This window comes from Corella eumyota, chromosome 2 (genome assembly GCF_963082875.1).
Source record: "Corella eumyota chromosome 2, kaCorEumy4.1, whole genome shotgun sequence".
In the NCBI taxonomy this organism is placed as follows: domain Eukaryota; kingdom Metazoa; phylum Chordata; class Ascidiacea; order Phlebobranchia; family Corellidae; genus Corella; species Corella eumyota.
The window spans coordinates 16,978,748-16,993,220 of NC_137491.1; the positions used below are offsets into that span (position 1 = coordinate 16,978,748).

Below are 14,473 nucleotides of genomic sequence, written 5' to 3' on the forward strand. Positions count from 1 at the left end.
CAAAAGTTTTTTCTAAAATATTCTAAAAGCCGAAACTAGTTTTGTATTAATTTACATAACTACTTAATATCCAACTTTTTAAGTAAAAATATAATGAACCAGCAGCGTGGTGTAGTGGTAAGAAAATTTGCTACATCATCATGAGGTCGTGGGTTTGATCCGCAGTGATCTCATGCTGAAGCGCCCTTTAGTAGGGAGCTATAATAAAAATTTTTATATATACTGTACTTTATGCAAAATTTTATTTTAAATATCGGTAAAATATGGTCTTACGCTGACTTTATACACGGGAATTTTATCGCCGACTCCCCGCCGTTTTTTTGCAGAACAAATCTTCTGGGAACTCTTTAAACGTTTTATTCTTTGTGTTTTAGTATATAAATTTATATACATTAACACAGGCAATAACTAATAACATATTTATGCACATTCCTCAGTGTAAAAAATGATTAATTCATGATCTATTTTCCTCAAATATCGTTTAGAAAGACGGCCCCCATTTCGCAAAATACGTGATATCATAATGCATCGTCTTGTGTCACCTAAAAGCGCGCGCTTTCAAAATTAGTTTTTTATAGGTTTTAGTTTGTAAAATTAAAAAATTGACACGGGAAAAGAAAGATAACATATTTATGCATAATCCTCAGTGTAAAAAATAAAAAATTAATGCTCTATTTTCTTCAAATATTGTTTGAAAAGGCGGCACTATTTGGAAAAATACGAGATAACATTATGCATTGTCTTCCGTCACCTAAAAGCGCGCGCTTTCAAAATTAGTTTTTTATAGGTTTTAGTTTCTAAAATTAAAAAATTGACACGCCAAAAGAAAGATAACATATTCTTGCACATTATTATTTAAAAAAAATATTAATTTACTGCTTATTTTGTTTCAAATACTGTCTAAAAAAATGTATATATCTACGCGAAAATAAAATTTCTCGCGGTAATTAAAATGCAAAATCCCCGCTGTTTTGAAAAAAAATTTTTGGCCGAAGTGTCTTGGCCGAAGTGTCCGGGGGCCGAAGTGTCTGGTTACCGTTGGTCTAACCTATCTTGCGCTGAAGGAAAGTTTTATATTGTATGTATTTAGTTAGCATTATTTGTTACTAAAATAATATAATTTTTCTTTTATACAAAGCTATATCTAGTTCGAACTAAACAAAAAATGCGCAATATAAACTCTTGATTTAACAATAACTTTAAAATTTTGTTTTGTAACAGAAATAAAACTTCAACAAGATACAATTTTTGTTAAAATTTTGTTGAATAATGTTTATTTTTGGTAGAAAACTTTAATAAAATATCAAAAAATAGAAATCATAACTAGCACACATGTTAGTTTTTGTTTCAACCTTTGAACCGTAAAAAAGTAAACAAATCGTAAGGTTGGCGGTTTGCGAACGTGCTTCCTGCAATTGCTTTGCACAATCGGTTTTCATATTCTTATTTGATAGAACCAATGTTTAAAAGGTAACAAGTATGTAAAAATATTTTAAAACAGCAGTTTGTCTCGCATTTAAGCAGTATTAACGTTTGTATCAACAGTTATGATTTTACGTAAAGTTAGATGGTTTTATGACTTATATCTTATTTTATTTAAAATTAATATGTTTACGAGGTCGAAAAGTCTTATAGATATTGGAAAAATAACTTTAATAGCTTATATATTATGTTTCTTTTTTGAAGTATGTATTAACTATTAAATTGATGCATTGTTTATTAGTATGCACAAATGAAAAATGCTTTTAAAGTGTACAAATTTGGCTAAAAGGGTTAGTGTTCGTCAAATTAAATTTTGTGTTTTTGGAAATAACTTTACTTGCTTGGCAAGAAAAAGTAATTTCATGTAAGTAAGCTTAGCTTTTTTTATTTTTTTACATTGCTTTACTCTTATTTAATTTTAGATCTGTCTGTCTGTAAACATTTATATTTTATTAGAAATAAGCCATCTACAATTTGGAAGCAAAAAAGAATGGCTTCAACAAAAACTTTTTCACTAGAAGATACTCTCCCCAATCTTCCTGTTCCTTCACTAGAAAACACAATAGAGAAATATTTGGATTCTGTTAAAGCTAGTATGTACAGTAGTTTTAAAATTTCGAATCACAATAATTTTTTGGTAATATACTGCAGAACTCAATTTTCCTCTGCCAGAGATTGACACTTGTAATTTTTTTACAATAATTTAAGCCATTTTAAACTTCTTCGTTGGTTTTATTTCCCAATTTCAGGAGAATTTCTGCCATTTTACACCAATTTTATGGATTTTTAAACTGCATATATCATACAAAACTCATAATTTTAGCAGTTAATTTATAGAGGGTTATAAGAAATAGATTTATCACATTTTATTAAAACATTGACTTAGTCCAACAATACAATTGTTAAGATTATTGAAAGTATTAGGATTTGACATTTAGTATGTACATAGCATTTTTATGCATATTTAATTGTTTATTTTATATTATTATTATTTTTATTATCTGAACTACAGTTGCCACTGAGCAAGAGTATGAGAATACGAAACAAATTTGTTCAGAATTTTTAAAGGGGGATGGTAAAAAACTTCAAGAAAAATTAAAAGAAAGAGAAAAGGGTAAGCAATAAATTATTTTTCATTTATTTACTTTTTTTAATATAAACGGTCTGAGTTTTAGCCTAATTATGTGGTATCTTTAATTTTCTTGGTCTATATTTAAGTTACTCTTGTCAGTTGGGTTTTAAGATGGCACTTTTGTTTTTAAATCTCTTGATTGAGTTTTCAACATAGTAAAAGTTTTTGGCATGGTAAAATTTTAGGTTTACTGTTATTTTTAATATCTTTACATTTACATTTAATAAAGTAAGTATAATCATATACATTTTAAAATATATTTGCTGGTTTTGTTAGATCATCGGAATTGGATAGAGGAATGGTGGTTAGATAAAGGTTACTTGGAATTAAGATTTCCATTAATCTATCTAAACTTTGCTGGAATGCCATCCTATGTTGAGCAATTTTGGCCAGTTAAGAATGGAACTAGGGTATATTTTACATACATCATTTCTAGAAATATTACTTTGGCAATTTAAAAATGGGTCATTTGTTTTTATATTGTAGGCAGAAAGAATGGCTTTCGGAATGCATGCTGTTGCTTCTTTTTGGAAAAGTTTAAGGGAAGAAAAAATAGAACCACATCGAGCTAATAATGGATCTGTTTTCTCAATGCATCAGTTAAGGTATTAAAAAGCTAAGGTGAAAATGGTCCTACTGCTTTAATATATGCTTAATTTTGCCAGCGGTTTGTAATATTATAAAGTGTATTTTTTTTCGATTTAGGACAGCATTTAATACTGTAAGAATTCCTCAGCACAAAAAAGATAAATTAGTTAGTTATTTTAAAACTGAAAATGAAGGATATGCTCCATCTCACACTGTTGTTATTTGCAAAGGATATTTTTTCAAGCTTGAACTTATTAACAAAGAAGGTATACCCTTTTTCTTGTGGAATTACAATATTTTTTAAAATTGTTATTATATTGAACTGCATAAATATTTTTTTAATTATATTTTTCAATATTAATGATCCAGTGATATTGCCTGATGATTATCATGATAAATGGTCCCAAGGCCTTACAGCAAAAGGTTTAATTGGCAACCTTACTAAAGAAATCACTAAATGAAGAAAGTAGATATCAAACTTATGACCTCTTGTGGTTTATTTTGTAATATTATTTTTTAGATTTTAGTCTAACAAGAATTTTTTTTTATTATGTTTAAAGGTACACCATTCACACCGCCACAACTTCAAAAAGCTCTGCTTGAAATCGAAGAAATTTGTAAATACAGAACTATGAGTGCTGGTGTTGCTGCCTTAACTGCTTTGGATAGAGAATCTTGGGCAATAGCTAGACAAAACTTACTTGATATTGATCCAGTAAATAAACATAGTCTTTACGATATTGACAGTGCTGTTAGTGTAGAAACTATGGATGAAAGTGTACCTGTGGTAAATGCTTTGTTTATTTCTTTAACTATGTATAAGTTAACTTAAAACTAAGATTGTGCAAGTTTTGGTATAAACAACAACATAAAAACTAGTCAATAGCCAACCCTACAGTCGGCATTTTAGTTGTCATAATATGCTTGCAACTTGTTTCTAACTTTTACTTTCAATGATTAACCTGCGCACTACAAACAACAGTTTTATTTAATTTGTAGGCCAATAAATTAAACGTACATGTATATGGGCAATTCTTCGGTAACGGAATTACAATTACTGTGGTTTACAAACTTATAATTTTTTTTTTTAATATAATTGAAATCATTTTTTAAATTAAAACAACCCATATATTGCCATTCTAAATTTTTATAAGCATAGAAGTCCAGTTCGAACTTCAATGCTTCTTAAAAATTGAAAAATGTTTGGTAACGGAATTACGCCAATAAATTAGATATAAAAAGTTGGGTAATACTTAATCCCAATTCGTCTGAATTTTATAAAAATTAACTTAAATTAAACATGTGTAAATAATTGTCCTTATTGAAAGCAACAAAAAGATACCATATTTTTTTAGTTGGGGTTTAAAAAATATTTATTTATTGACAAATTAACTTAAAAAAACCTGGTAACGGAATTACACTTTAAGTAACAGAAAGACACTGTCTAATTTTGGCATGTAACTTTAGTCTTAAATTTACTCAATTTCAGATAAAATTAAAAAAAATAGTTTTAGGTACTGTTAAAATAAGAAACAAACCTAAATAAAAAATTTTTTAAAAAATCTTGGTAACGGAATTACAAAACTAAAAACTACTAGGTTTTTTTTAAAATAAACTCTTAAACAGAAACAAACAAACCAAATTTTAAAATTCCTAACTACCATTTTAACAAAAACTACAAACATAACTCCAAAAATAAAATTAACAAACAAACATAACATGTTTAAAATTCTAAATCGCTAAACTCTAAATTAGTAATAAAATTGATGTCGCAGAAACAACTTGTTACACCTAAATAAAATGGATAATTATGCAAAAACAATAAGTCTAGTGGGTAAAATAGCTTATAATATTGTTTGAATATGCCAAATATCAGTTAAAAATCAACTTGTTAACTATGAATATTTTTATTTAATTTTATTTAGTAATATATGTACCCATAAAACTAGTTTATAAATTTCAAAACTACCTTCTCACAAAATTAAAAAAAATGGATATTATATTACAATGCCATTTCATTTTTTACTTATAAAAATAATTATATTATTTTAAATCACTTAAACCAGGCAGAATAAGCATTTCTACAAAATCTCTGATGTTGTAATTCCGTTACCCGTAATTCCGTTACCATTATTGTAGATAAAATTGATAAGGAACATTAAAGTTTAGTTTTTATTTATAGTACTTAACAACTAAAATTAGAGAATTAAAAATATTAAAAGTTGTATTTGATTGAATTTCAAGTTATAAAACTTTTTATGTAAATTCGGTAACGGAATTACCTATATTCTTACAAGTTAAAAACCTAAAAATTGCTGATTTTTAAATTGTAATATAGAATTTGTTGTTTAACTTATGTTAAGCATATGTTTAAACCTCTTATACTAACACATTACAAATCTGTTGTAATCTGTTTTGTAACTTTTATATTAACTTAAAATTATTGCTTAAAATAGCCATAAAAGTGCAAAAAAATTTGTACATTTTAAATTTAAAAAAAAAATCACTTATAAAAAATTATTTGCCTAAATTTTTTTAAATTTAAACTTTAAATATCAAAACCAAAGAAACAGGTAAGTTAATTAAACAAATAATTTAAGTTAATTTTAAAAAAAAAAACACTTTCCCAATGAGAATTGCCCATATATATATCCTCCACCAAACTTCACCGGCAGCGTGGTGTAGTGGTAAGAACACTTGCTACACCACACATGAGGTCGTGGGTTCAATCCCCACTGTCATCATGCTGTAGCGCCCTTGAGTAAGGCACTATAAACGGTATGAACTCCTGCTGAGCCTGCACTTATTCAGCAGTATAATTATCGGGCAATTATAATCTATAATATCCTAAACTGCCACAAGCAACTCGAGACTGGGTCGGAGTAACTGATGTTACTCTATGTTTAAGTCGCACATTCGACTTTTCCACATCGAGGAGAAAATTATAAACAAAAAAATATATATATAAACAGATTTTGTATTTATTTAGTATTTACGAATCAAAAATTTAAAAAAGTTGTTCATTTTTAGACAGATTCTGAAGTAATGGTAAATGCACTTGGCGGCAATCCTGCATTTAGATGGAGAGATAAATCTTACAACTCATTTTGGGCTAAAAATGGTACCTTTGCTGCCTCAGGTGAACATACCGCATTAGATGGTATGGTCATGGTACTTTTTCTGGAGTATTGTACAATGATGTTCATGCAGGGCAAAGGAAAATGGTTAGGATCAACTAATACAGGTTTAAAATTTTTTTTTATTTCAGTTTTTCGCACATTGATGACAGCGAATAGAAAAATATAGAAATATAAAAATCAAGTATTACCATAATGTGACGGGAAAAATGAAAAAATCAATTTAATGATTTAAAACATACCATAGGCACTAATTTGTACAAAAAGATTTTAAGTATGATATGGCATGGTCACCAAACCTATTTTTATATAATTTAAAAGAGAATTTCTAAAAAAATCTTTGTTAATTTAACGTATATATTAATCGCACTAGCTCTACAGTTATTTAAATCTGTTTTTTATTGGCTTATTAGTTAAATAATAATAAATTACATTATACGTTTTTTTAGATACTTACCCTAACCCAGAAGAATTGCAATTTATTTTGGACAATAAAATGGTTGAGGCAATATCTCAGGGAAAAAAGAATGCCAAAAATTTTGATGATGACATTACCTTAGTTTGTCACACTTTTTACAAGTTTGGAAAACTGGAGTTAAAAAAACTAAAAGTAAAAAAACATTTAACAAATTTTTGCGACTTAATATTTGTAAGATAATATTTTTACAATTTTCTAGCAACAAGAAAATAATGACTTTGTGGTTTAAAATGATTGGAAAAAAATGTAATACTTAAACCAAGACCAAAGTTGACTAAGCCAATATTTTTTGATATTATTGACCTGATGAATCCCTAATCATTAACCTGCCTTTAATTTTTATGTTTTTACGAACTCAGTACTGTAAGCATCAAACCTGAAAATTTAATTTCATGTTATCAGTAGAAATCAGACCCAAAACTCCATGCAATAATCTTTAGTGCTAGCTACACATCTCTGCTGCTGATACAAAATTCTAAATTTTATTTAAAAATATTTACTAAATATAGAAATAAAAAATATTAATTTATTTTAGTTATACCCTGATGCGTTCATACAAATTTGTATTCAACTAGCTTATATGAGATTACATGGCAAGCCTGCAGCTACTTATGAGACTGCTACAACCAGACAGTAAGTTCCTCAACTATCTTTCTACAGACATTATCTGTTCGTTGTACCTGTATAAATAAGAAAAATGTATATACTATAAATTTAAACATAAGGTATTTGAGTTTAACTTTGAGGTTTGTACATCAAGACAAGCACTTTAAGGAAACCAAATTTGTGGTTTAATCGACTACTTGAGGTCCTTGGTTCGAACCCCAGTGATTTCATGCTGTAGCTCCCTTAAGTAAGGTGCTATAAACGGTATGAACATCTGCTGAGCCAACACTTAATCAGCAGCATAATTATCAGACATTTACATTCTATATTATTCTAAACTGCCACATGCAGCTCAAGACTTGGTTGGAGTAACAGTTGTTACTCTATGTTTAGTTCGTGCATTGGGCCTTTTCATATGGAAGATAAAAATATATATATACAAAAAAACTCGTATCTAAAATGAGTTTTAATAATTAAATATTTTTAGGTATTATCACGGTCGTACTGAAACATGCCGGACCTGCACACCAGAGTTGGTTAAATTTTGTCAAGCAGTTCTTGACAACGACTCAAATGCAGTTTCTCTGTTACAACCTGCTCATGACAAGTTTGTTAAGCTAATGAGAGAGTGTCAAACTAACAAGGGCTGTGATAGGCATCTCTATGGACTGTCAATTGTAGCGGAGGTAACAACAAATTATATAAATTTTGTAAAGTGAAAATGGCAACACTTGCTTTACCACATGAGATCGTGAGTTCAATCCCCACTGCTCTCATTGCTGTATCGCCCTTGAGTAAGGCGCTATAAACAGTATACATTCTTGCTGAGCCAATCTTTAATCAGCAGCTTAATTATCAGGCAATTATAATCTATAATATCCCAAACTGCCACAGGCAACTCGAGACGGGGTCGGAGTAACTGATGTTATTCTATGTTAAGGTCATGCAGTTGACCTTCCCACATCAAGGATAAAGATATATAAAAAAAACTTTCGAAAACTAAATGCCTAAGTTAGACTTTTAGTGGTGTGTTTTTGCCAAAAAAGTATATGCAACTTCAGACTAATTGGGTGATATCAATCTATTGTTAGTGTATTTACATTAAAGATCATTTTAAATGTGTAAGTTATAAAATTAAAAATGTTCATTCTTTAAAGAATGAAGGATGGGAGACCCCGGCCTTGTTTAAAGACCCAATGTATTCAAAAAGTGGAGGAAATGGAAATTTTCTTCTATCTACCAGCTTTGTGGGGTTTTTTAATGTAAGTCAATTAATAGTTAGTTTCAAAATTAAGTTAGTTCAAAAAAACTAAATTTTTGTGTACTATAATTTAAACTGAAAAAAAAAACAATTTTATTGTAAAAAGCCTTTGAGTAAGGTGATATAAACGGTATGAAGTCCAGCTGAGCAAACTCGTAATTAGTAGTCTAATTATCAGGCATTTATAATCTATAATATTCAAAATTGCCAAAGACAACTTAAAACTGGGTTAGAGTAACTGATGTCACTCTATGTTTAGGTCCTTAAGTTGACCATTTTCACATTGAAAATAAATGATAATAATAAAAAAATACATGTTATGACTACGGCATATATAAAATTTTTATTTATTTATATGTTTAATAGTCCAGCGGGGTGGTTTCTCCTATGGTTGACGACGGTTATGGGACATTCTATCGCATAAGAGACGACAAAATTGTCTACACCATGACCTCTTGGAAACACTCTAACGTCGCCAACGCTCATCGATTAAGTGAAATGATCAAAAAAACATTTGTTGATGTTTTAGAAATGTTTAAACAAAGTAACACAAGCTCCAATCTTTAATTGTTACAATGTTTTTTAATTCATAGATATGTTAAGAATTTTAATTATATTGTATATTTTATATTAAAGTAGACTTTTATATCAAATTAATAAAGTTCAAGTGATTAATTTTAAGTAATGTTGCGTACTATAGTGTTTCAAAATTTTATTTGGATTTTTGTAATGTAATTATTATGCAATATTTGTGCTTGTATATTTTAATGAAAAAGCCACTGATTTATTTGATCTTAAGCCTAAATTATACATTTTTTTAATGTTATCCAATTTTTTGATGTAGCTTTATTTTATGCCCACTGTTCGTTTTAATTTACAGTTATTTGTTACTTTCAACTTAATTAATCCATTTAATTGCAATATGTGTATTTTAAAGTGAATTTAAATAAACGTAAAGAGAGGTAAATATATTAAAAGGGTAATAAAAAGGTATGCTTTAACTAGAGATTGTTCATTTAAACAATTTTTACAAATAAACTAACCAAAAGTGTGGTGTAGTGGTCAAAACACTTAGCTTTACTACATGAGGTCCTAGGTTCGATTGCCTATGCTCTCATGCTGTACAGGTCTTGAGTATGGCGCAAAAAAACTTAATTACTTAATCACCAGCTTTATTATTAAGATTGTTTAACTTGTGCAGTGAAATTTTTTACATCAAGGATAAAAATATATAAAAAAAACATTTAGTATTGAAAATCGCCAAATTTTAATGGCGGCTGACATTTTAATGCCACCATGCTTGTTTTAAAACTACTCATGCGTAATGATGACTCAATATTTTAATCTGCTGACTTGTTATGATAAAGTAAATAACAACCATGCTGCAACGAATCGGACTTAATCTACCTGACGAAAATATATATTTGACGGATCAACGGATCGAACGGATTAATGGATCAAGTTTTATTAACTGAATCGAATATATATTAAATAGATATTACATAATTCAAATGCATATTTGACGGATATTTAATTAAAAAAAACGTTTTCATGAATTAAACTCTTACCCTAACCCTTACCTATTCAGATTATCCATTAACACATCCGACCCTTTCGATCCTTCTATCCATCTAATAGTCAATCAATCCATACGATCCGAAAATAAATTCTCGTCAGGTGGATTAAGTTGTAATCTGCTGCAACAGGGTTTGATTTGCACTTATGCTTCAAGTTCTTATGTAAATAAAGAACTAGATTGCTTATTTAAAAAGGATAAAGAGTTCTTATAATTTTAATTGCGCTGTCAAGGAACAATAAAAATTTCGGTTAATTTTAAACAATGAGCTGATTCAAATAACGATAAACTGATAAGGGAGATGCTATTGAAAATTAAAAAAGGGTGTGCAGCACATTTTTAAGTTTGTGTATTTATAGATATATAATTTATAGTAATACCAAAACATTGCCTTATGTGAAAACGTATATTTAGTTACAAAGCATATCAGGAATAAGAATTTTTTAAATTAATTAATTTTTTGTTAGTAAACTAAGTATTAGGCAATGTGGTATTTTGCATATATGGATGACTAATTTATTGATGTAGTTATTCGAGTGTTATTTGAAATGTTTTTGTGGGGTGAAAGCCCCATTTTACATACAATTATCGCAAAAGGATTCTCTGAAGCCCCCTGTAAAATAAAGCAATTTGACAATCAAGATATTACCCTTATATGTTTTAATGAAAATAACATAGTCTCTCTGCGAAAAGATGGCTCTGTTTACACATATTGTTTTGAGGTTGACAACGGCCAATCTCCGACTAATAAAAGGGTCGTGGCTCTAGAAACTGTGCATATTGTGTATTTAAGTGCCGGAGGAAGACATATTCTTGCTTTGGATGATGCAGGAAAAGTATATGCCTGGGGACAAAACCACAAAGGCCAGCTGGGTTGGACTGACAACCTTTATTTTGTGAGTCCAAAAATGGTAAAAAGTTTGAAATCTCATGTCATTGTTGCAGTTGCTTGTGGTGCAGAGCACAGTTTGTTTCTAGCCAGTGATGGTGTAATTTGGTCAGCTGGAAGCAACAAATACGGACAACTTGGCATTGGTAATGCTGTGACAGGTGGCGTCAATCAAATAACCTCACTTATTGGTATTCCATTTCTTCAAATAGTAGCTGGGTATTGGCACAGCTTTGCAGTAACAATTTCTGGAGCTGTGTTTGGATGGGGCCGAAATAACAGGGGGCAATTAGGAATCGGAGACATGCAAAATCCACTTCAATCTGCTCCAGTATTGTTGAAATCGCTTCGTACCCAATCAGTTAAATATGTTTGTGCAGGTGAACTTCATACCGTTGCTTTAACTTTGGATGGTGGAGTATTTTCGTTTGGTTGTAATGAATTGGGTCAACTTGGTCATGGAGTAACTGTGAACAGCACATTTAACCCTAAAAAGATATTTGAATTAATGGGAAATGAGGTGACACAAATAGCTTGTGGAAAATCACATACATTAGCTTTCGTTCCAGAGCCTTCTCCTCAAATCTATTCATTTGGAGACAACTCAAAAGGACAGTTAGGTTACCCAATTTCTTCTTCTCAAAAAAATCAGGGATTTTTGCCACAGATTGTACATGGGCCTTGGCAAAATCAGATTCGATCATCGAGCAATGATATTCACCAACTTAATCATGCAGGAACCTCATTTTTAAGTCCCATACCAGTTATTAAAGAAATTCAAGGTGGTTGCAATATCTCTGTTGCAACAACGACAGACATCAAATTTAAAACTTCAAATTTCCGAAGCAAGCTCAATCACAAAGGGATATTTGCGTTGACTGAAGAGCATATTGCCAAACTTGAAAGTTTAGCCAAAGATACCAAAGTTGCACCCGATGTAAAAAAATATTTAGAAACCATTATGTCATCTCAAACATGTTTAAATTGCTCGTTCTTAGACACTGATCATTATAAGACCAGTGCAAACTATTCTGGAATACGGCTTACTTCTGCTAGACTAGTGTTTTCAAAACTTAGTCGATGTCAATGTGAAAATGTTCAAGCCATTGTGAAAAATGCTGTTCAACAGTTAATTCCAAATTTAAGCAATAACCCCCCTGATATTGAAGCCCTTCGTATTTATTTGTTTTTTCCTGAATGTCCTTTATTTACTGATGCCAATAACTACTCTACTATTACAATACCGTTTGCCTATAAATGTTTAAATCTTCCTGCAGGTGCCATAAAGGTATTAAATCGCTGGTACAGAGGATTAGAAAAAGTAGAATTTCTTCGCCCCATTGAGATTTACAAAGAAACTGTTTTAGATGCCTTAAAGCGACCTCCAATGCTGTTTCATGATTCTGGCACTCAGGCTAATTTAAAAATTGCATTAGACTTTTTAGGAAGATTAAATGGTGTGAACAATATGGAAGATAAATTTGTTATTCCATTTCAGAAATTTTATCTTCCAGACCTAGCCGGTATGATTAATTTAGAAGATGATTACGTGCGTTGGTTGTCTGGAAACAACAGATTTGTTGTGTTCTGTCATTACCCTTTTTTACTCAACTCCAAGGCCAAATCGACATTACTGCAAATCGATGCAACTTGGCAAATGCGAGCTGCCTACAGTGAAGCACAAGATCGAAACATGCAGTCTTTGTTTGTTTTTAGCGGAGAAAATGTGATAGAAGCACCGGTATTGGAACTTGAAGTTCGCAGAGATAATTTAGTTCATGACACACTTCCATACTTGGCAAACTACGTGGATATGAGAAGTTTTAAAAAGCCCCTGTTAATAAAGTTCAAAGGAGAAGAGGGACAAGATGTGGGAGGTGTTCGCAAGGAATTTTTCATGTTGATTTTAAAAGATGTAATTGACCCAAAGTATGGGATGTTCCGTTATTTTGAAGATTCAAGACTGATGTGGTTCTCGAACTTTGAGTTAGAAACAGATACAATGTATTTCTTAGTCGGTCTTCTATGTGGACTTGCTATCTACAACAATACAATCATCGATATCTGTTTTCCATTGGCCTTGTATAAGAAACTACTTGGTGAAAAACCAAATATTAATGATCTGAAAGAACTTGATCCGGTTGTTTTTCAGAATATGCAGAGATTAATGACTTTTGGTGATTGCGATTACGAGACCGGATCAATCGAAGATTTATTTTGTCTTGATTTTACAATAAACCGAGAAAATTTTGGTGAAGTTTTAACTGAAGAATTAATACCGAATGGAGCTAATATTCCTGTCACCAAAGAGAATAGAAAAGAGTATGTTGAAGCATATATTAACTACTTATTTAACTCATCAGTTCATCATCAGTTCGAGTCCTTTAACAAAGGTTTTCATAAAGTATGTGGCGGTCGAATTATGAAGCTGTTTAGACCCACTGAGCTCATGGAAATGGTAGTCGGAAATCAAAACTACAACTGGGAGGATTTCGAGAAGGCTGCTGATTACAAAGGAGAATATTACAGAAACCATCCTGTTATTAAAATTTTCTGGGAAGTTTTTCACTCGTTTTCCTTGGAAGAAAAACGCGAATTTCTACTGTTTTTAACTGGCTGTACCAAAGTTCCTATCAACGGTGTAAAAATTACGATCCAGCCAGTTAGAGCAAGCACTGATCATTTGCCTGTAGCTCATACTTGTTTTAATCTTTTAGACCTTCCAACATATTCTTCAAAAGCTGTGCTTCGGCAAAAATTAACGCAGGCCATGCTTTATAATCAAGGTTTTCATTTGGTCTAAATACATTTTATTTACTTAGAATTTAGCATAATTTTTATTATTTGAATAATTATATCACTATTGCATTTATTTTAAGTATTTTGAAGCATATCAAACTGTTGCATATTAATATTTGTAATTATTAATTCAATGATCTTTCATATTATATCCATATTTATTTAATTAAAAAAAAGAATACATTGTAATTTTTTCAAAATATTTTATCATTTACCTTAACTAAAAAAGTCTTACTGTAAATATTTGTTAAAATAGAAATAATTTAGTTATCTATATACTTTTAAAAATGATTTGAAATGGTTTCGGTATCACCTTGCATTTAAAAAAATTGCAAAAAAGTATTATCCTTTTTTTGGTGTTTTATGTAATTCATTATGAGCATATCAAAATTGATGTAGATTTCAACTGTTTCAATTAAATAAGTATTTGTAGTACAACATTTTTTTATTCATCCACTGACCACCATAATAATTTTGCAATTGCAAGATCCAAACAACGTACAAGTTCATTTATTTTGCAATAAT

General features: G+C 30.0%; 2 protein-coding genes across 4 annotated transcripts; both read left to right on the top strand.

Annotated features, from left to right (window-relative positions):
* The first annotated feature begins 1,375 nt into the window (after positions 1–1,375).
* Positions 1,376–9,468, top strand: LOC145742792 (peroxisomal carnitine O-octanoyltransferase-like). 3 transcript variants are annotated; one of them, XM_082560598.1, is made up of 14 exons: positions 1,394–1,470; positions 1,724–1,846; positions 1,939–2,075; positions 2,495–2,596; positions 2,891–3,024; positions 3,101–3,219; positions 3,320–3,468; positions 3,763–3,989; positions 6,233–6,446; positions 6,789–6,949; positions 7,353–7,450; positions 7,911–8,109; positions 8,581–8,685; positions 9,051–9,468. In XM_082560598.1, exons 2-14 carry the CDS (start codon positions 1,740–1,742, stop codon positions 9,249–9,251), a joined length of 1,953 nt encoding a protein of 650 aa, XP_082416724.1. In that variant the 5' UTR covers positions 1,394–1,470; positions 1,724–1,739; the 3' UTR covers positions 9,252–9,468. The 3 variants fall into 3 exon arrangements, with proteins under 3 accessions (XP_082416726.1, XP_082416724.1, XP_082416725.1); XM_082560600.1 differs by lacking the exon at positions 1,724–1,846 and having other exon boundaries at positions 1,376–1,470; XM_082560599.1 differs by lacking the exon at positions 1,394–1,470 and having other exon boundaries at positions 1,715–1,846.
* A 1,263-nt stretch (positions 9,469–10,731) lies between these two features.
* Positions 10,732–14,114, top strand: LOC145743755 (putative E3 ubiquitin-protein ligase HERC4). The gene has a single exon (XM_082561793.1). The coding sequence runs from the start codon at positions 10,809–10,811 to the stop codon at positions 13,950–13,952; it is 3,144 nt and encodes a 1,047-aa protein (XP_082417919.1). The 5' UTR covers positions 10,732–10,808; the 3' UTR covers positions 13,953–14,114.
* Positions 14,115–14,473: the final 359 nt, after the last annotated feature.